Source organism: Syngnathus scovelli, chromosome 8 (assembly GCF_024217435.2).
Source record: "Syngnathus scovelli strain Florida chromosome 8, RoL_Ssco_1.2, whole genome shotgun sequence".
NCBI classification, from domain to species: Eukaryota; Metazoa; Chordata; class Actinopteri; order Syngnathiformes; family Syngnathidae; genus Syngnathus; species Syngnathus scovelli.
The window spans coordinates 18,670,785-18,687,498 of NC_090854.1; the positions used below are offsets into that span (position 1 = coordinate 18,670,785).

Consider the following 16,714-nt stretch of genomic DNA (forward strand, 5'->3'; position numbering starts at 1 on the left):
GTGTTTTCGCAAAGAGCGGCCGGCGCGGTGCCGCATCATTGAAAAGCGTGGCCCCAGTGGATCTGGTAGCTCGCTAGCCGTTAGAATTGGCGCAGAAAGGCCGCCAGCTCAGTGGATTTCTGTTCTGGTGTCTGCTGCAGCAAACAGGAGGCGTCGGTGCGACTTTTGCGGCCGTACGAGCTTGAGCCCTGTTTGAGGTGCAGCCGGCGGCCCAGAATATTCCTTTGCCGTCAGCCCAACTGCAGGGCTTGCCTTGTGTCGGGCGGGCCAATCAAACATGTCCAGACAGCAACGTGCCTCGGGCCGGGCGACAAACGGGCCAGCGTCGGCACGACAAACGTTAGCTTGGCGCTAAGCGCTTTAGCTCGGACGCCCCGTCGTTGACGGAAACGCTCCCCCGCGGTAAACAGGAAGTCAACAGGAAGTGAGCTCCTCCCATGCGCCGCTCGCTTTCTGGCCTTCCCGTCTGGCACTGGTTGAGACAACGCTTTGGACGCCACACACACGCACACACACACACACACACATACACACACACACGCACACACACACACATTTGACGTTTAGGAAATGGCCAGAGACGCTTTTGTGTCTGGCGCGCACCCGACACGTTGTTTACCTTGAAGTGCGCAAGCTGCACGTTTTTGTTTACAATCTCGCAACTTCCTTTCCCCCGTCTGCACTCATCTCATTCACGCTGGCAACCGGAACCGAAGCGGGACCGGATGTCACTTCTCCTGGCCTTGAGTTTCTTTCAAAGATGGAGAGCTGAACTCTTTTTTTTTTTTTTTTTTTTAAATGGGGAACAATGAAGAGTTTCACAAGACTTGGGCGAGCTGCTCGGTGTTGTTCGGTTTCACTCTGAGTTACTTGATGGAGGCTTTGGGCATCTATTTTGGCCACTCTCCTGGGTAGAACGTCAGGCGTTTCTGGAGTGATTTTCAGATTTGAGTCAGGAGGATTTCTTAGGTTTTGCAGAGTCCACTCAATATTGGGCTATTTCATCCATTCAGCCCCAATGTAATGTCATGAGTGTTGTCTGCCATGTAATCAGATTACATCGACACGCTCGGCTGTGGAAGAGGAAACACCCGCGCGCATCGCGTCGGTGTGTGTGTGTGGTGGGGCGGGCAGTTGGGCGCGCGGACGCGCAGCCGAAGGGTGGGATAGAGTCGAGCCTCCGCGCGCATTTCACTTCGACACACACACGCGCGCGTGGAGTATCTGGCTCGTCGGGACCGGCAGAACTTTTTGGGAGTCCAAAAGCGAGAGGAAGCAAAGGGAACCGGCTCACGTACGTCACGACAAGGAGCGGTAAGATAACGCGCAGGCGCGTGCGCGCGCGCATGTCGAGATGATCCCAATTGAGTTGGACTCGACTTTTGGATATGACAAGAAAAATGTCTATTTTTAGCCCCATGTGAATCCGCAAGGGAAACATGTGACACCTCGGAATGGCTTGGGACTTTTTCCTTTCATTTATATTGATTGATTTCAATTCGAGCACGTTGTCCAAGCGCCCCTGCCCAATGCTAGGTGACCCCAAAACGTACTCGTGTCCAGCTTGTGTCAATATTGGCCATTTTTGTTTGGGTAAAATCTAATTGGCCGTCCCATTAAATTGTGCCCCACACACACCATGTGACATATCTGCTCACAGCGAAGCTTAAAGAACAAAGTCACTTCACTTTTGTGAGTGAAGGAAAAATGTTGACTTTTGGCAAGTCATTGATAACTTCCATTTCTTTGGCCTTCAGCAAACAGAATGCTGTTTTTGGGTCACGTTTACGGTACGGCGACGCGAAGCAGGGTGGAGCCCTCCAATCCATTGTTGTCGCTACTTGTTTGCAACCATGTTTTGGGACATCCTTCCAAGGACGCAAGTCATTTGGAAGCTTAGCAGCAGGGTGTGGCTTTGGCTTGCGTTTGCGCTCACGCTCGCTTGGGCAGGTGCGCTTCTCTCAGCTGGCCTTTGACTGTCATCTCCACTTGCTTGGCTCGCGTGGAGCCTTCCTCGTGTTGCCAACGCTGCGGGCGGGAGGCCTCCAAACGGGAAATCAACTGGGCTGTGGTTTGTCACGTCCTGCAGCCAGATGATAAGGAACGCCGTCGCCGCCGGACTGGCCCTGGCGGCGGCCCTGGTCCTGGTGCCGCTCCCCATCTGCGGCTACACCTTGGATGTGGATCAGGCGACGCTCTTCTCCGGCGCTCCCGCTTCCATGTTCGGCTACTCCGTGCTGCTCCACCGGCACGGCAAGCGCAGCTGGTGAGCGGAAGTCTCCTTGCAGGGCTTGGGGCTAATTTGCACGCTAACGCGCGCCCACGTGCTAGGTTGGTGGCGGGAGCGCCGGTGGACAACTCGTCTTCGTCCGGGTCGTCTCCAGGCGGCGTCTATCGTTGCCTCATCGCGACAGATGAGCAAAAGTGCCAGCCCATGCCCGCCAGTAAGTGAGCTTTTTTTTGTTTTGTTTTTTTAATTGCCTCACGCCTGCGGAGGCTAACAGGCTTTTGCGCGCAGACGTGTCGCACTGCGGGAAGACGTGCCGGCCCGAGAGCGACCACCAGTGGTTGGGCGTCAGCCTGTCGCGAGCGGGAGGACACGTCCTGGTGGGTACCCGAGGTAGCCCGCGTTCCGTAGCGTTCCAGGCCTCAGCCCAGAAATACCAAAGAAACATACGTCTTTGCCCTTTGCGGCGCGCGCACGAGCGTCTCTGCCGGAGCGCTAAAGACGGCAATTGCCATCTTCAAAAGTTTCCCCAACCAAGCAACCAAGCAACCAAGCAACCAAGCAACCAAGCAACCAAGCAACCAAGCAACCAACCAACCAACGTGGGCTGACAATTTGTTTTTTGGGCGCAGGCGTGCGCCCACCGCTGGAAGAACGTCTTCTACTCCAGCGTGGACGGGCAGAACAGCAAACTTCCGCACGGGGTTTGCTATCGCTATGATGACAAGCTGTCCCACGCGCAGGCCATCATCCCCTGCTACAGAGGTATGAGGAGACGCTCCAGCAAAAGTGCTCTCGCCGACGGTTGGCTTTGTCCGCCGCTTGACGTGCGTGCGTGCGTGCGCGCCTCGCAGACCACCAGAGGAAGTTTGGTTACGAGTATGGCTCCTGTCAGGCCGGGATATCCAACCGGCTCTTTCAGGTGAGCACAACAGAGAAAAAGACTTTTGCTGTGACAAAATGACGAGCGCTGCAGAATATTTGCATTTTTCATCTGATTGCGCTTCAAAATGTTTGCATTTTTCATCTGGTCTGGTCCCATGCGGCGGCGGCGGCGGCGGCGGCAGGACCTGATCATCATGGGTGCGCCAGGGACGTCGTACTGGACGGGTTCCGTGCTGGTCTACAACACGTCCGGCGGCGGCGTGTCCGTCTACCTGGACGACGACGACGCGGTGGGCTTCGGGAGCTACTTGGGTGAGCGAGCGAGCGAGCGAGCGAGCGCTTACTGTATGTTGAGCTGGGATCGTGCCGCACGCCTTGCCTTTGAGAAGAGAAGCGCTTCAGATCACTGATGGATATTTGTAGGGTTTTCTTGTAATTATTGATTCAAGTTGATGAAATGTTTCAGGCTACTCAGTGGACGCAGGCCACTTCCTGGATGCTGTGAGCTTGGAGGTGGTGGGAGGCGCCCCGCAGTACAACCAGAGGGGAAAAGTAATGCAAATCTTCTTTACAATCCATCCATCTCTAGACTACGTACATACATACATACATACATACATACGTATGTTTCATATTGTCTCTCCCAGGTGTTTGTCTTCTCAATGGACGGCCACATGCTACGCGTGCTAGCTCACGTGTCAGGAACAGAGGTGACCGACCACTGTTTCCTTTCAAAGAAGCTAGCTAGCTAGCCAAAAGATAGAATACATGACATCTCTCTTTATACACATCGGCTGTCAGCCTAACAGCGGAGAATAACCACACCACACACACACACCACACACACACACACACACACCACACCACAGCACAGCACACCACACCACACCACACCACAGCACACAACTCATCAAGGCAAACTCCGACGGGTGGTAACCGCACTGCTACAGCTAACCCAACAGGGATAATGTTACGAGATGATGAAAAAATCAAAACTAGGTGCCGTTTACAAGGGATGCAAATGGTGTTATTGTGTGCGTGTACAGCTGGGCTCCTATTTTGGCGCTAGCCTGCGTGCGGTGGACCTGAACGGCGACAACCTATCAGATCTCTTGGTGGGCGCTCCCATGACAACGGGCGCTAGCAGGGAGGAGGGCCGCGTTCACGTCTTCCTCAACCAGGGACAGGTGAGTTGGCCCGTCCGCCATTTTGTCACTCGACGCGTGGTGTGATCACGCTGACGGATGACATTGTGCTAACTCAGGCCAAGCTAGTGGAGGCGGACTTTCAGCTGAGCGGGGGCAATGCCCACGCCGCCCGATTTGGGGAGGCCATCGCAGACTTGGGAGACCTGGACGATGACGGTTACCCCGGTAACCATCTTGAACTCATAGGGCTCGCTCGCTCGCTCGCCCTTATGTCGCCGTGCTGCCAGCGGCTCCGACGCTTTGCTAACTCTCCCGTGTGTAGAAGTGGCGGTCGGTGCCCCCCAGGAGGACGACCTCAAAGGGGCCGTGTACATCTACAACGGTGGAAATGGGGGCATCTCGCCCAAACCGTCACAGGTGCGCAAGTTGTACATGCGTGCGTACGTACGCGCGTACGTACATGCGTACGTACATACTATGCACGGATGAGGCGCTAACGCAAACAACGACGTCATCGTGCTGACAGAGAATCAGCGGGGCGGCGCTGGGTCGTGACCTGCGCATGTTCGGCCAATCGCTGAGCTCGGGCGTGGATGTCGACGACAACGGGTACCAAGGTAATATTGCGCTTCTGGACCGCCCTTTTCTTGTCCTGTGACGTGTCGGACGTATTACACGCGTGTCTCCGCAGACGTGGCCGTGGGTGCGTTCCTCTCGGACGCCGCCGTCGTTCTCAGGTAAACAAAAAACGAGACGTTAGCCGAGGGGAAACGGAAAGTGGCCTTCACTGCAGGATTGTGCGCGGCGCAGGTCTCGTCCCGTCCTGCGGGTGACGGCCTCGCTCGTCCTGCCCGAGAACATTCAGCAGCGGGCGACCGCCATCAACGTCACCGTCTGCTTCCGAGTCACCTCCAGACACTACAAAGGAGCCATCGGTTGGTTAGCGTTGGCTTAGCGTTTAGCAGCAAATACTTAGCAGCTTAGTTAGCATTAAGATGGAGAAACGAGCGTAGCGTAAATAGGCTAACCTTTGCACCCTTACGTAATTCATGCTAAGCATTCAACAACGACTATTACCATTATACGTAGGATACTAAGTAGGCTCCCGGCTTTTGGTTAACAAGCGTTTTAGTTTTCTTTCACTAAGCTAAGCTTTTGTCAGCAGATCTTCAGTACAACCTGACTTCCGACCTCCTCCACCTTCCATCCTTCCCGCACCGTTTCTATTTCCACGGCAACGGCTCGTCCAACACTACGAGGGCTCACGTGAGGGTGCGCCTCGGCCAGCTGGGCTGCACCAATCACGTTGCGCAGCGGAGGGTAAACGCTGCTCCGCTAACTGACTGTCGTTGGCATGATGATCATGCTGCTAGCTGGTAGCATGACAGACGTGGATGTTTGACAGTTTCTTACAACTGGAGTAAGCGTGCGTGCGTGTGCACATTGCTGACGTGGGCGCACGTTTGTCTACGCTCGCAGAAGGACACGCGCGACATTTTCACGCCGGTCCGATTCCAAGTTTCCTACAGCCTCCCGGACGGCGAGCCTCCCAAACACGCCGGCAAACGCTTTGCGGCGCTCAGGCCCGTCCTGCAGAAGGTGGCGGGCAGCCGCAATACCGTCAGCAATCAGGTGAGGGGAGCTAGGGCTAATACGGACACCGTCCGAGCGTCTGACGCCTTTGTGGTATCAGACGCTGTTTGCTCGCCGCTGTTTCCTGGCCAACTGCTCGACGGACGTGCGACTGGGCGCCACGCTGGTCCTGCCGCGGTAAGGAACGGACGCGCCGTATCGCCGTTGCCGCGGAACCGGATGACAACCTTCCGGACTGGGATGTGCGCAGGAGCGGCGGCGGCGGCGGCAGCTACTTTGCGCTGGGCGCCGGGCAAAGCGTGATGCTGAACACCATCCTGGCGGTGGCCGGAGACGACGCCTTCCTGCCGCGTCTGACGCTGCGTTTCCACCGCGACCTTCACTACGTCAAAGTGGTCGACAACGTGAGAGAGCGCCAGTCCGACCGAGTGAGTCCTCCGTGGCGGCAACGCCCGGACCTGACCGCTACGCGCGCGCGCGCTCGCTCGTGGCGGCACCGCCCGGACTTGACCGTTGCTCGCAGGAGGACAAGGTGGTGAGCTGCGATGTGACGGAAGAAGCCAACGGCACCGAAGTCAGCTGCGGCTTCTCCGGCCACATCTTGCCGTCTGGCTCCCAGGCAAGCTTCCAAATGGTTCCATTGCGCCATCATTTCATTCATCACTAAATGCCATCGCCGCGGCTTTCGCCAGGTGAACGTCAGCTTCCTGTTGGACGTGGACCGCCACGCCGCGCCTGGCAACCTGCTCGTCCTGGCCAACGTCAGCAGGTGAGGGAAAGCCGTCTTTGTGACTCGCCGGCGGAACCGAGCGCGAGTGACGCTAACGCTTGGCGCGTCCTCAGCCATAACCCGGAAAGCTCCGAGTATCTCCACGACAACAGCGTCTCCTTGCTACTTCCTCTCAAGTACGGCATCGACGTCAACGTCCACGGGTGAGCGTTCGTCGGTTGGGTTGACTCGTCGCGATGCCGCTCGCTTCAAACAGTCGACCGACAAACAGATGAATGTCATTCACGGCGCGTTCATTTCCGTTGCCTAGTTTTGTGACTCCCACGTCGTTTGTGTTTGGGGACGAAGACGCCAAACCAGTCCAATGCTACTCGCAGACCTTCAACTACACTTACAAGGTCATCCGTCATTCAGCCTCGTTCACTCGTCGGCTTCAGCAATCGAGCTGTGCGAGCTGTGCGTGTGTGTGCGTGCGTGCGTGCGTGCGTGCGTGCGCAGGTGGTGAATTCAGGTCCCAGCAAGTCGGTGGACACTTTGCTGGAGATTACGCTGCCAAAGCTGTTGACGCCGTACCCGCACCGCTTGCTGCAGGTGGTGGACTGGCAGGTAGCGGGCAAAGTTAGCGGGCAAAGTTAGCGGGCAAAGTTAGCGGGCGTCGCCGCGTCACACCAAGGCTCAAACTAGCCTCAGTTGTCATGCGCTGGTGTTTGCAGTCATCGCAAGGCGCCTGCTCGGTCAGCCAAGCCACCGTTCCCGTCAGCGACGACTGCGACGTCCCACGGGCCTCCTTTATCAAACAAATCATCTTCTTCTTTTCGTCCACCTCCACGCGCAACATGGTGAGCGCACACGCGGCGACACTACCCCCGCGTCTTCAACGACAACATTAGCCACTAGCGCTGCTGCTGCTGCTGCTGACGGGACGTGCGCCTGCCTGCTGTGCCTAGTTCTGCGGGCGCGGCGACCCACTGTGCGAGCATCTGCTGTGTCACCTGGGCCCCTTGGAGGCCGGTCGAGACGCCACCGTCGAGCTGCGAGTGCAACTCAACCCCGACGTCTTGCTGCAAGCGCCCGTGAGTGAGTCGCAACGGCATGGGCACGCAGCGGGCACGCCGTTCACCGCTGCTTGTTTTAGGGTCGGCAGGGCGTGGTCAAGCTGGAGAGCAGGGCGCTGATCTCATCGCCTAGGAATGACCAGCACACCGTCCTAGAGCGGGAGCGACGACCCGTCGCGCAGGTAGGCCGCTGGCACCCATGACGCGAGTCCACGCGTGACCTCACGCTGTGCGCAGGTGCTGCTGGAAGGGCACTACAGCCAAAAACCTTCGGTGCCAATCAAGGTGTTGATCATCGTGCTCAGTTTGCTGGTGGGTCTGATGATCCTGGCGGCGCTCATCTGGGGCTTGTGGAAGGTGCGCTGGCTTTCCAAACCAAACCATCAACGCGGCGCGGCCAATGTGTTTTCTCCTCTCCTAATCCTGAGCGCGCACGCCGGGCGCAGGCCGGTTTCTTCAAGCGCCACTCGCAGAAGGAGGAGGAGGAGTTGAAGCGTGACAGCTGGGACTACGTCCCCAAACGCAGCAACCGGGAGAGCCGGGCCTAAGGACCAACGGCCGGGCCGCTTTTGGAAGGGAGGAAAGCGAGACGGAGCCATGGCAAGTCTTTCCCGGGCTTTGGCATCATCGGTCCTGCGACTTCCATCTCTTGCCCGGCCGGAGAGCCTCCCTGCTTGTCGAGTCGAGTCGAGTCGAGGACCTCCCACTGAGCCACGCTGGCTGGCCGGCGGCGTGGCAACTCCGGGTCGGATCTTCCGATCATTTCCAAATTGACACCCCAAAAAAATGTGGCCTTCGGAGGACGTCCACCGCCTGTCCGGCCTGCTGCCGCCACCTTTGCTTCTGTTCCGGCCTGCTGCCGCCACCTTTGCTTCTGTTCCAGCCAGCGCTTTCATTTGCCTGCTTCCCCTGCAGTGCGCTGCAAGCCTCCTTCTCTTTCCTTCCTTCCTTCCTTCCTTCCTTCCTTCCTTCCTTCCTTCCTTCCTTCCTTCCTTCCTTCCTTCCTTCCTCCCTCCCTCCCTCCCTTCCTCCCTTCCTTCCCAGCCACTTTGCCGCACGCCTCCTGCTGCTGGCCGGGATGTGACAAGCAGCAGAAGCCTGCAATCTTTCGAAGTGACTAACTTCCTGTCACTCCGTACGTACGTGCACACTTTTGGACAAAGTCCTATCTGTATTTTTTGCTCCGTGACAACTTCTTGCTTGTGTTTCTACTGATGTATTTTCTATTTAAAACAACACACAACGACTCTGTGTATTGGCTGATGCCGAATCTCAGACGTGACGACGTGTCCACTTTCGAGTACAAAATGGCAATTTTCGAAGCCAAGTAAAAAATCAAACGGATTCAGGGAGTTTCATGGAAAGCGCTAGTAAGATACAAAAAGGTGTTTTGTTTTTTTACAAAAAGGAGTTGACACAGGGAAGTACTTGGGAGTGATGCGTTGCCGTGGAAAGGGGGCCAAACGACACGACACGTCTTGGGTCAGATGCAGCCGCAGGGCGCCGCTGACTCGGCCTCATCCACGTCCTCGCCGTACAAGCCGATGAGTCGCCCGTGGACCCTGAATGCGACACAGACGCACCTGCCATTTGCTTTGAGGCTTTTTGGTCAGGGCCTGCCTCTGATGCATTCAGGTTCTCACTACTGACACTTTGATCACATTTAAGACTGCACATTGCCCTGACAACAGCAATTTGCAAACGTTGACTTTCACGTCATCAACACGTGGAGTGTGACGAGCCCCCCCAAAAACAAAAAGTCCGTACTTTTTCAATATCTATACATAGGAGGACGCTGGCGTGTGTTTCGGCTACGGATCCCCGACAGGGTCAAACATAGCGAATCGCAAAGGTGTGCAAATGGGGCGAGCACCTGCTTAGACTTTCCGGCCGGCATTGCTTTCGCCACTCGATGGCACAAAATGCTAAAAGAAGTTCTTACCTGATGAGCACTTCGTTGGGGAACTCCAGCAGCTCTCCGTCAATGTTCCAAGGGAAGCTGGGGGCGGCCTCCGACTGGATGACGGACGTGGCTCTGGCTTTGGCCCTGGTCGTGGACCTGGCCGTGGCGCCGTCCTCGCTTTCGTCCTCCGTGCAAGCGGCCGACCCACGGGGGCGGAGCCTCACTGCTGTCACGGCGTGCGTCTCCACGAAGGAGAAGTCCAACTGTACACACACACCAAAGTCGCGGCTGAGCGTGCGTGCGTGCGTGCGTGCGTGGAACACTTTGGTCGAGCTCGCAGACGAGCACAGAAAGACAGACGCTCATGCGAAAGCAGCTCCAGCAGCAAGTTGCGCAGCGATGATGACGACGTTGTCCGAGTAGTGACTTATTTGCAAACAAAAGGGCCACACGATACGAATGTCCACCCACTTTGAGTGAGTGAGTGAGTGAGTGAGTGAGTGAGTGAGTGAGTGAGTGAGTGAGTGAGTGAGTGAGTGAGTGAGTGAACGAGTGAGTGAGTGAGTGAGTGAGTGAGTGAGTGAGTGAGTGAACGAGTGAGTGCACGGTCTCATTCATATGCAGCGACTTCCTGTTGGCTTTTCTGCCTGTGATTAATTGAAGCGTCACCAGGGGGCAGCAGCTACAAGGCACAACAAGCAAGCTGCGGTTGAACACGGCAGGCCAATTGGATGACATTCAAAAGCCATTTCAGTCCAAGTGATGTCTTTTCACAAATCTAATTGAGTATTTTAAATAACGTCTCGTTTTTTAGCAGATTCCAGACGGCCCACACCTCATACTCAGATTTACAAGCTCACCGTCTATTTGAACGTGCATCGATCGTTGTCAGTCTTTTCTAACGGTAACCCGAGTTAATAACCTGAGTGCATTTTTGCAACTTCGATTGGACTGCGGAGAGGCATTTGCTCCAAAAATTCGAGTTCTGTTACCGCCAGTGGCCCACAGAGGTACCGAGCATGCATCATCCGCAAACATCAAAGCATCAACGAGGGGAAGGGAGGGGCGTCTTTGACATTTGAGGGGGGGGGTTTGTGACATGATGATGATGATGATGATGATGATGATGATGAGTGCCGCTGGCGTTGAAAAGAAGCCCAAAGTGGAATTAGGACGATTCTTTTCCCCCACCCGTCGGTCCAGTCGTGCTTGCTTACGTTGGCCAGGAAGCGGGTCAGCGACTCAACGGTGTGGCTGAGCCGTATATTTAGAGCGTCTATTTGCAAAGTGGGTTAGCGTGCGCGTCCGAGCGGGCTAATCCGCTCCCGACGGCCTCGTTAGCCGAAGCCAGACAGAAGCGGCGCAAGCGGGTCGTCCAGTTTGGCTCACCTGGCCACCGGGGGCGCCGTACCCCTTGAGGTGTTTGACAAACTCCGACCTGGACGTGGCTCTCACCGCGATCAAGGCCGCGCTGCCGTTTGCCAGTCTGGCACCAGGGCAGGAGACGGATCGGAGAGAAGACAAAAGCGCAAAAGTCAAGTCGGCTGGTAGAAACCAAACGGTAGTGGTCTTCTTTTTGGATTTTTTTTTTTTTTTTGGGGCGATTTTAAGCCGTGACCACCGCGGCCGTGCGCGCCATTCCTACTTGGTGTTGGGGGCCAGCCCTCGGGGCGCGTGAGGACTCAGGCAGGGGATGGCCATCACGCCGATGCTCAGGAACGGGCCATCGGCGCTGCTCCAGGACTCCGCCCCCTCTGTGCCGAAGAATTGCTCAGACATTTTGACTAAGACACAGCATCATTCATCATGTGATTGGTCACCTGAGTCGACGTCTGGATCATCATCATCATCATCATTGGGGTCCCTGACAAAGACGTGCAACAGTTTAGACGCAGTGAGCGTGTGGGCGCGCGTGCGTGCGTGCGTGCGTGCATCTCACTGGTCGTTTGCGCGGCTCGTGACAAAAGACAGCTGACAGTCCTCCGCTCTGCATTCGGGAGAGATAAAGATGTCACGCGTCAACGCAGCCGTAGGGGGCGCTCTGTGTGGACCTGCGTGGACCTCAAGCGGGCCAGGCTCTTGAGCAGCGCGTAGTGGCGGCGGCGCGCCGGCGCCATCCAGCGCTTCTTTTCGGCCCGAGCCAGGCTGCGCGCCCCGAAGCCGAACATGGCGGCGAAGGCGAAGCGAGGCGGCTGACCCGCCGAGCGCAAGCTGCACATGTCCGCCCGCTGCACGTGACCTGAGAGCAACAACAAATCACAGCACAGGTTCAATTTGAATCATTTGAAAATGAGCCCATGCCCATGCCCATGCCCATGCCAATGCCTTCATTTTATAGCATCGTATAGCAGGCACAACCAATCGGAGTAAGACAACTCAAAGTGAGGGTACCGAGGATGATGTGCATGGCAGCCGTGACTGGATCTCTCACTCCGTGAACGGAACAGGAAACCACGTCCGTAGAGCCTAAGCCACACAACAAGGCATGAGGAAGACCACAACAACAACAAAATCATGAGTACCAGCAAGGTGGAGCCAGGGGGGGGGGACATTGGGGGCCGCTCTTACCCGCCGGAATGATCCCCAGAGGAAGCGCCGCCCTGACTGGAACGCGGGGATAGTTGGCGTCCAGTTGGGCTCGCAGAACCACGGCGTGGCAGAGCTCCGCCACAAAGCCGTCGCCGCCCACGCACACCAGCCTAACACACACACACACACACTTCTGGCTGTGGATTGCGCTTTACTTTTTGACAAAGCACTCCAAAGTAAAAGCCTTTGGGACTTGGCCAAAAACGCCGCATTGACGTTGTGCAAGTGCTTGTTTGGCTCACCCGCATAAGTGTTAGCATGTTACTTAGTGTCACCGTAAGATAACCAAGCTAACCCTCCTGTTTCATAATTTCCTGCATCACGTCAGCTGGCCCTAATTGGACAACGCAGGTTTCGGTCGCCGAGGCACGGCGCAGACACGCTAATCTGCCCAATAGCCGGCCGCAGCCGGGGCTAAGCTTCTCTCGGCACCATAAGCACATTACGGGAGGGAGCGGGAGGCCCAAAATGAGAGGGAGGGACCTTCCCAATTGAAAGCTTGCTTTTGTCTGTGTGAAGGTGAGCTGATGACATCATAGGAAGTCCACCTTGAGATGTTCAATATCATAAGTCAAGAAATATACAACTGACCCATCAAAGTCATCCACATTGAGCTCCTTCATCACTGACAGGGCGTGTCCCCTCTTCTCAGTCACTGCACACACACACACACACACACATGTGCAGGTCAGTCGGTCACACGGGAGGACAGATGGAGACATGTTGAAAGTGAGCACGGTGGCGTTTCCCTCAAAAATGTGACAACAGATACGATGCCATCTGTTGGAAGGAAAGGGAGGAGGAGCACAAGACAAGGAAAGAATGCTGGGACTGGACAGACGGACGGACGGATGGACGGACAGAGGAGAGGACAAGATGGGCGTAGACGGGAGAGGAGAGCACGAGAAGGACAAGATCTTGCAAGGTGAAGGAAAGATGATGGAGAAGACCAGATGGCAACAGATGGACTCTCCACCTCCTGTCTCAGGTTACCTAGCAACCAGAGACTGCCATTAACTCTGACCTATGGACCCGCACACACGAGCACGCACGCACGCACGCACGCACGCACGCACCGGTGATGTCAGTGCAGACGTCGGCCATCTTGAAGAGGGGCGCCACGTGCTCCCTGTAGACGTGAACGGCCTCCTTCTGGTGGCTGCTGGGGTTGATGAACACCTTCAAGCGCCTGGGCCGCCCGCACACACCTAGAAAGGCCAAAGTCACTCCCTCCAAACCTCACAAAGGATGAGCCTTCTCATTCTGCTTCCCTTTCACTCAGCTCAGCCTTGGAAAGGTTACACTGTGTGTGTGGGTGTGTGTGTGTGTGTGTGTGTGTGTGGAGGCCCATCATGAGGCAGATTTAGAGGCCACCACGTTGTGGATCCCGCTAGAATCGCGCCGATCAATATGCACACACACACATACGTACACGGTGTGTCTCTCCCCATATGTCATGTTCTCCCACCCTGTTGATGACCTTTCACACACACTGGCGGGACCGGAGGCTTGCAAGTGGACACAAAGGCAAAGGAAGCCAAGTGGACCAGTTGACGTTTCTCGACGCCTCGTGACGACTTTCCACATCTACCTAACGTCACTTTGGCACGTTTGCCAGCTTTTGATGGACAACGGCGGCCATTTTGGAGACTCGGCTTTGGCGGCCATTTTGCGGCAGCAGAAGCCGCCGATGAAGAGGACAGAAACGTGAAGGTGCAGACACACACACACACACAAACACACGCACACGCACACACACCGAGATCGGGTTTCCCACACGCGGGGTAGCGGGCGGCCGGTTGCTGTGGCAACGCAGCGTCGCCATGGTTAACAATCCCGAGTCGCGGGCCGTCATGTCAACAACTTGGGTTTCGCTCACACGTGCCCTGGAGTCAAGATGAGTGCGAGGGAAACTCGCCTTTGTTCTGGGAAGCCCTACTTGCGTGGCCGTTTTGCCTCAGCTGACAACCTGCCTGGGATGAGTAAATTAGCTGTAGCCCAGCCCAGGTGGGACGGTAGGTACATTGTGCGGCGGGCGCACCGCCGCTAAAGGCAACACGACCTGAATTTTGCAAAGTGGAGTGGCTGTCGCCCCAGATTGGGCCTTCCTTACCTGCGAGAAGCTCCCTCAAGGCGTCGTACCAGACGCGCGCGTGCTCCGAGGACGCGTTGTGGAGGTGCAACACTTCCTCCTCCAGCCGGCGGCCCCGTCGCTTGCAGAAGAACAAAGCCAGGCCCAGCACAGGGCCTCCGGAACGCCGCCCGGCCGACCGCCGCCGCTTCACCTTCACCGCCAGGACGTCGCGCAGCATCAGCGCGGCGGGCGGCGCCGGGCACGCCTCACCTGCGCCGAAGCGGAGCGCAAACATCACTCGCCAGCGCTAATGCAGCTAACGGAGAGCAAACAGCAAGCCGTGAGGAGGCAACATGTTTTGCTTTTGTGCAGCAGCGGCGGCGGCAGCAGCAGCAGCAATTGGCAAACATGTCATATGGTGTCCAGTGGTGTGAAATTAAAATGATCACACAGAGACGCACAGACTGCGCAACAACAGGAAAGAGATTTGAAGTGACACACACACACACGCGCACGCACGCACGCACGCACGCAGGCACGCACGCACGCCTTTAGCACGTCACTGTGTCCAGATGGAGCAAGAGGTCCCATCTTGGGCTCGCTGACACACTGAGACAACACCCACAGGCGTAGGCACACACACACACACACACACACTCACACACACGCACGCACAGGCAGGCAGGCAGGCAGGCAGGCAGCCTCAAAATATGAGTTACAATTGTGACTACACGCGGCCAGTCATAACCATCATGTCGTTGTTGTTTGTCTGACTATACGCCTCAGTTACAATGGTCACTTTGCTCAACGCTAACTGTAGTTACTCTTCAATGACAACTTTACCAAATGGTGCCATTAGCTCATATCCAGCCACATTGGGGGCGCCGCAAGCTAGCAAAAGCTAACTAGGCTCATCACTCACAAAAAAAAAAAAAAAAATGTAGAAGCTCCCTGCAGGTAAACAACATGTCGCACATCCTCGAGCAGATTGACAGGAAGAACTTCTCATAAACAACAGCTGATCCATTTCGACACACACTCATATGCGTGCACACACACACACACACACACACACAGCATGCCGACTGTGTGTGTGTGTGTGCGTGTGTGTTAATCTGCTCACACAGAGAGAATCTAATAACCCCCCACGGGCCTAACCAACTGCTCACTACTATTGCCAAGTTGTGCCAACACGCACACACACAAACTTAATGACATTACCCTTCGATGGAATAGTGCGAAACAGATTGTGAACTCAGACCCACACAAACGCTAACATAAATGCAAAACAACAACACCACCAGTTAGTAAGGTTTTCCACCGCATGCTGCCCAACAGGTCGGCACCAATTGGTAGCAAAGCAGCCCCCGCCCCGCCCCGCCCTGCTCGCTGCCTTTTGAACATCTGAGCGACATTGAAGAGACACCCCAATCTCCGCTTTGGCACATCCATGGCACGGCTGACGTTGCTAACAAGTCCGACCGCTGACCTGCGGGGCTCTCGGGCAGAACGGGGGTCCAGGTGAGTCGGGTGCCAGTCAGGAGAACGTCGTGGCTCTTCTTGCCTACTTTGAAGATCCCGCGCAGCAACACGCCATCGCTGACACAAACGCATTCACATAAAAATGAAGTGGCATGCAGATCAGGATAAAGAAAGATATGGGGTCAAAGTCGTTGGACGGCCGGCCGGCCGGCCGGACTGACGGACGGACGGACGGGCAAGCCAGACCGACGCAACCCTATGCGCATTTCAAACAGACACTTGAAATGAATTTTTGGAAATAAATGCTTCCAATGCTGCTCTTTGAATGAGTCCATCGACGTGTTCCTGGTTCTTTCGAACTGAGTTCAATGCTGGCTGACTTAAACGAACTCGGCGCCATTTTGAATGCGCACCGAAGCTACGTCACGGCAGGTAAACGAATCTGATTCGTCGGTTCATTTCGAGCCATGCAGTGGTGGTGGGTGAATGGCTTCCCCACCGGACCCTGGCCAGCCAGCATTGTTGTTTCAAAAGAAAAGGCACCAAAATGGAGTTTGGACGTGAATCAGCACGCCTCCAGCCTTCGTCGCGGGCCGTCCGTCCATCCATCCATCCGTCCGTCCGTCCGTCCGTCCGTCTGTCCCTCGCTCACCTGCGCTCCACCGCGTCCGGTTCGCGCTCCTCCTTGGCGATCTCCTGCTCCTTTTCCTTCTCCTTCCTCTTCTTCTGCTCTTTCTTCCCTATGTCGTCCTCGCGGGTCGACATTTTGATTGGCAACTTAAAGAGCTTGCAAGCAAAAGCAGCGGACAACAAAACAAAAGACGAGACGTGCGCTTGGGTTGCGTCTCGCTCACTTGCTCCTCGGCCGAGCAAAGCTGATCCGGGCACTTCTGCGGTCTGGTCGTCATGGAGACCACGCCGCTCACAAGCACGTGGAAGGAAGGAAGGAAGGAAGGAAGGAAGGAAGGAAGGAAGGAAGGAAGGAAGGAAGGAAGGAAGGAAGGAAGGAAGGAAGGAAGGAAGGAAGG

General features: G+C 56.0%; 2 protein-coding genes across 4 annotated transcripts; one reads left to right on the forward strand and one right to left on the reverse strand.

Moving 5' to 3' along the window:
- Positions 1-1,146: 1,146 nt before the first annotated feature.
- On the forward strand, positions 1,147-8,884 carry itga4 (integrin alpha 4). 2 transcript variants are annotated; one of them, XM_049728307.2, is made up of 29 exons: positions 1,147-1,314; positions 2,090-2,266; positions 2,332-2,444; positions 2,519-2,607; positions 2,860-2,992; positions 3,082-3,149; positions 3,295-3,424; positions 3,579-3,664; positions 3,760-3,822; positions 4,159-4,299; positions 4,377-4,485; positions 4,583-4,677; positions 4,787-4,877; positions 4,952-4,997; positions 5,071-5,195; positions 5,426-5,580; positions 5,740-5,892; positions 5,954-6,030; positions 6,104-6,281; positions 6,377-6,472; positions 6,546-6,622; positions 6,697-6,786; positions 6,894-6,981; positions 7,082-7,189; positions 7,297-7,422; positions 7,531-7,656; positions 7,719-7,820; positions 7,876-7,995; positions 8,085-8,884. In XM_049728307.2, the coding sequence occupies exons 2-29, from the start codon at positions 2,094-2,096 to the stop codon at positions 8,184-8,186; spliced, it is 3,060 nt and encodes a 1,019-aa protein (XP_049584264.1). In that variant the 5' UTR covers positions 1,147-1,314; positions 2,090-2,093; the 3' UTR covers positions 8,187-8,884. The 2 variants fall into 2 exon arrangements, with proteins under 2 accessions (XP_049584264.1, XP_049584265.1); XM_049728308.2 differs by having other exon boundaries at positions 6,107-6,281.
- Positions 8,885-8,966: 82 nt separating this feature from the next.
- On the reverse strand, positions 8,967-16,684 carry cerkl (ceramide kinase-like). Of its 2 annotated transcripts, XM_049728333.2 has the most exons (14): positions 16,339-16,684; positions 15,694-15,803; positions 14,244-14,474; positions 13,207-13,338; positions 12,722-12,785; positions 12,110-12,240; positions 11,933-12,007; positions 11,603-11,780; positions 11,481-11,528; positions 11,362-11,405; positions 11,187-11,295; positions 10,931-11,027; positions 9,581-9,804; positions 8,967-9,200 (listed from the first exon to the last, which is right to left on the reverse strand). In XM_049728333.2, exons 1-14 carry the CDS (start codon positions 16,449-16,451, stop codon positions 9,122-9,124), a joined length of 1,635 nt encoding a protein of 544 aa, XP_049584290.1. In that variant the 5' UTR covers positions 16,452-16,684; the 3' UTR covers positions 8,967-9,121. The 2 variants fall into 2 exon arrangements, with proteins under 2 accessions (XP_049584290.1, XP_049584292.1); XM_049728335.2 differs by lacking the exon at positions 15,694-15,803 and having other exon boundaries at positions 16,339-16,683.
- Between the last annotated feature and the right edge of the window lie 30 nt (positions 16,685-16,714).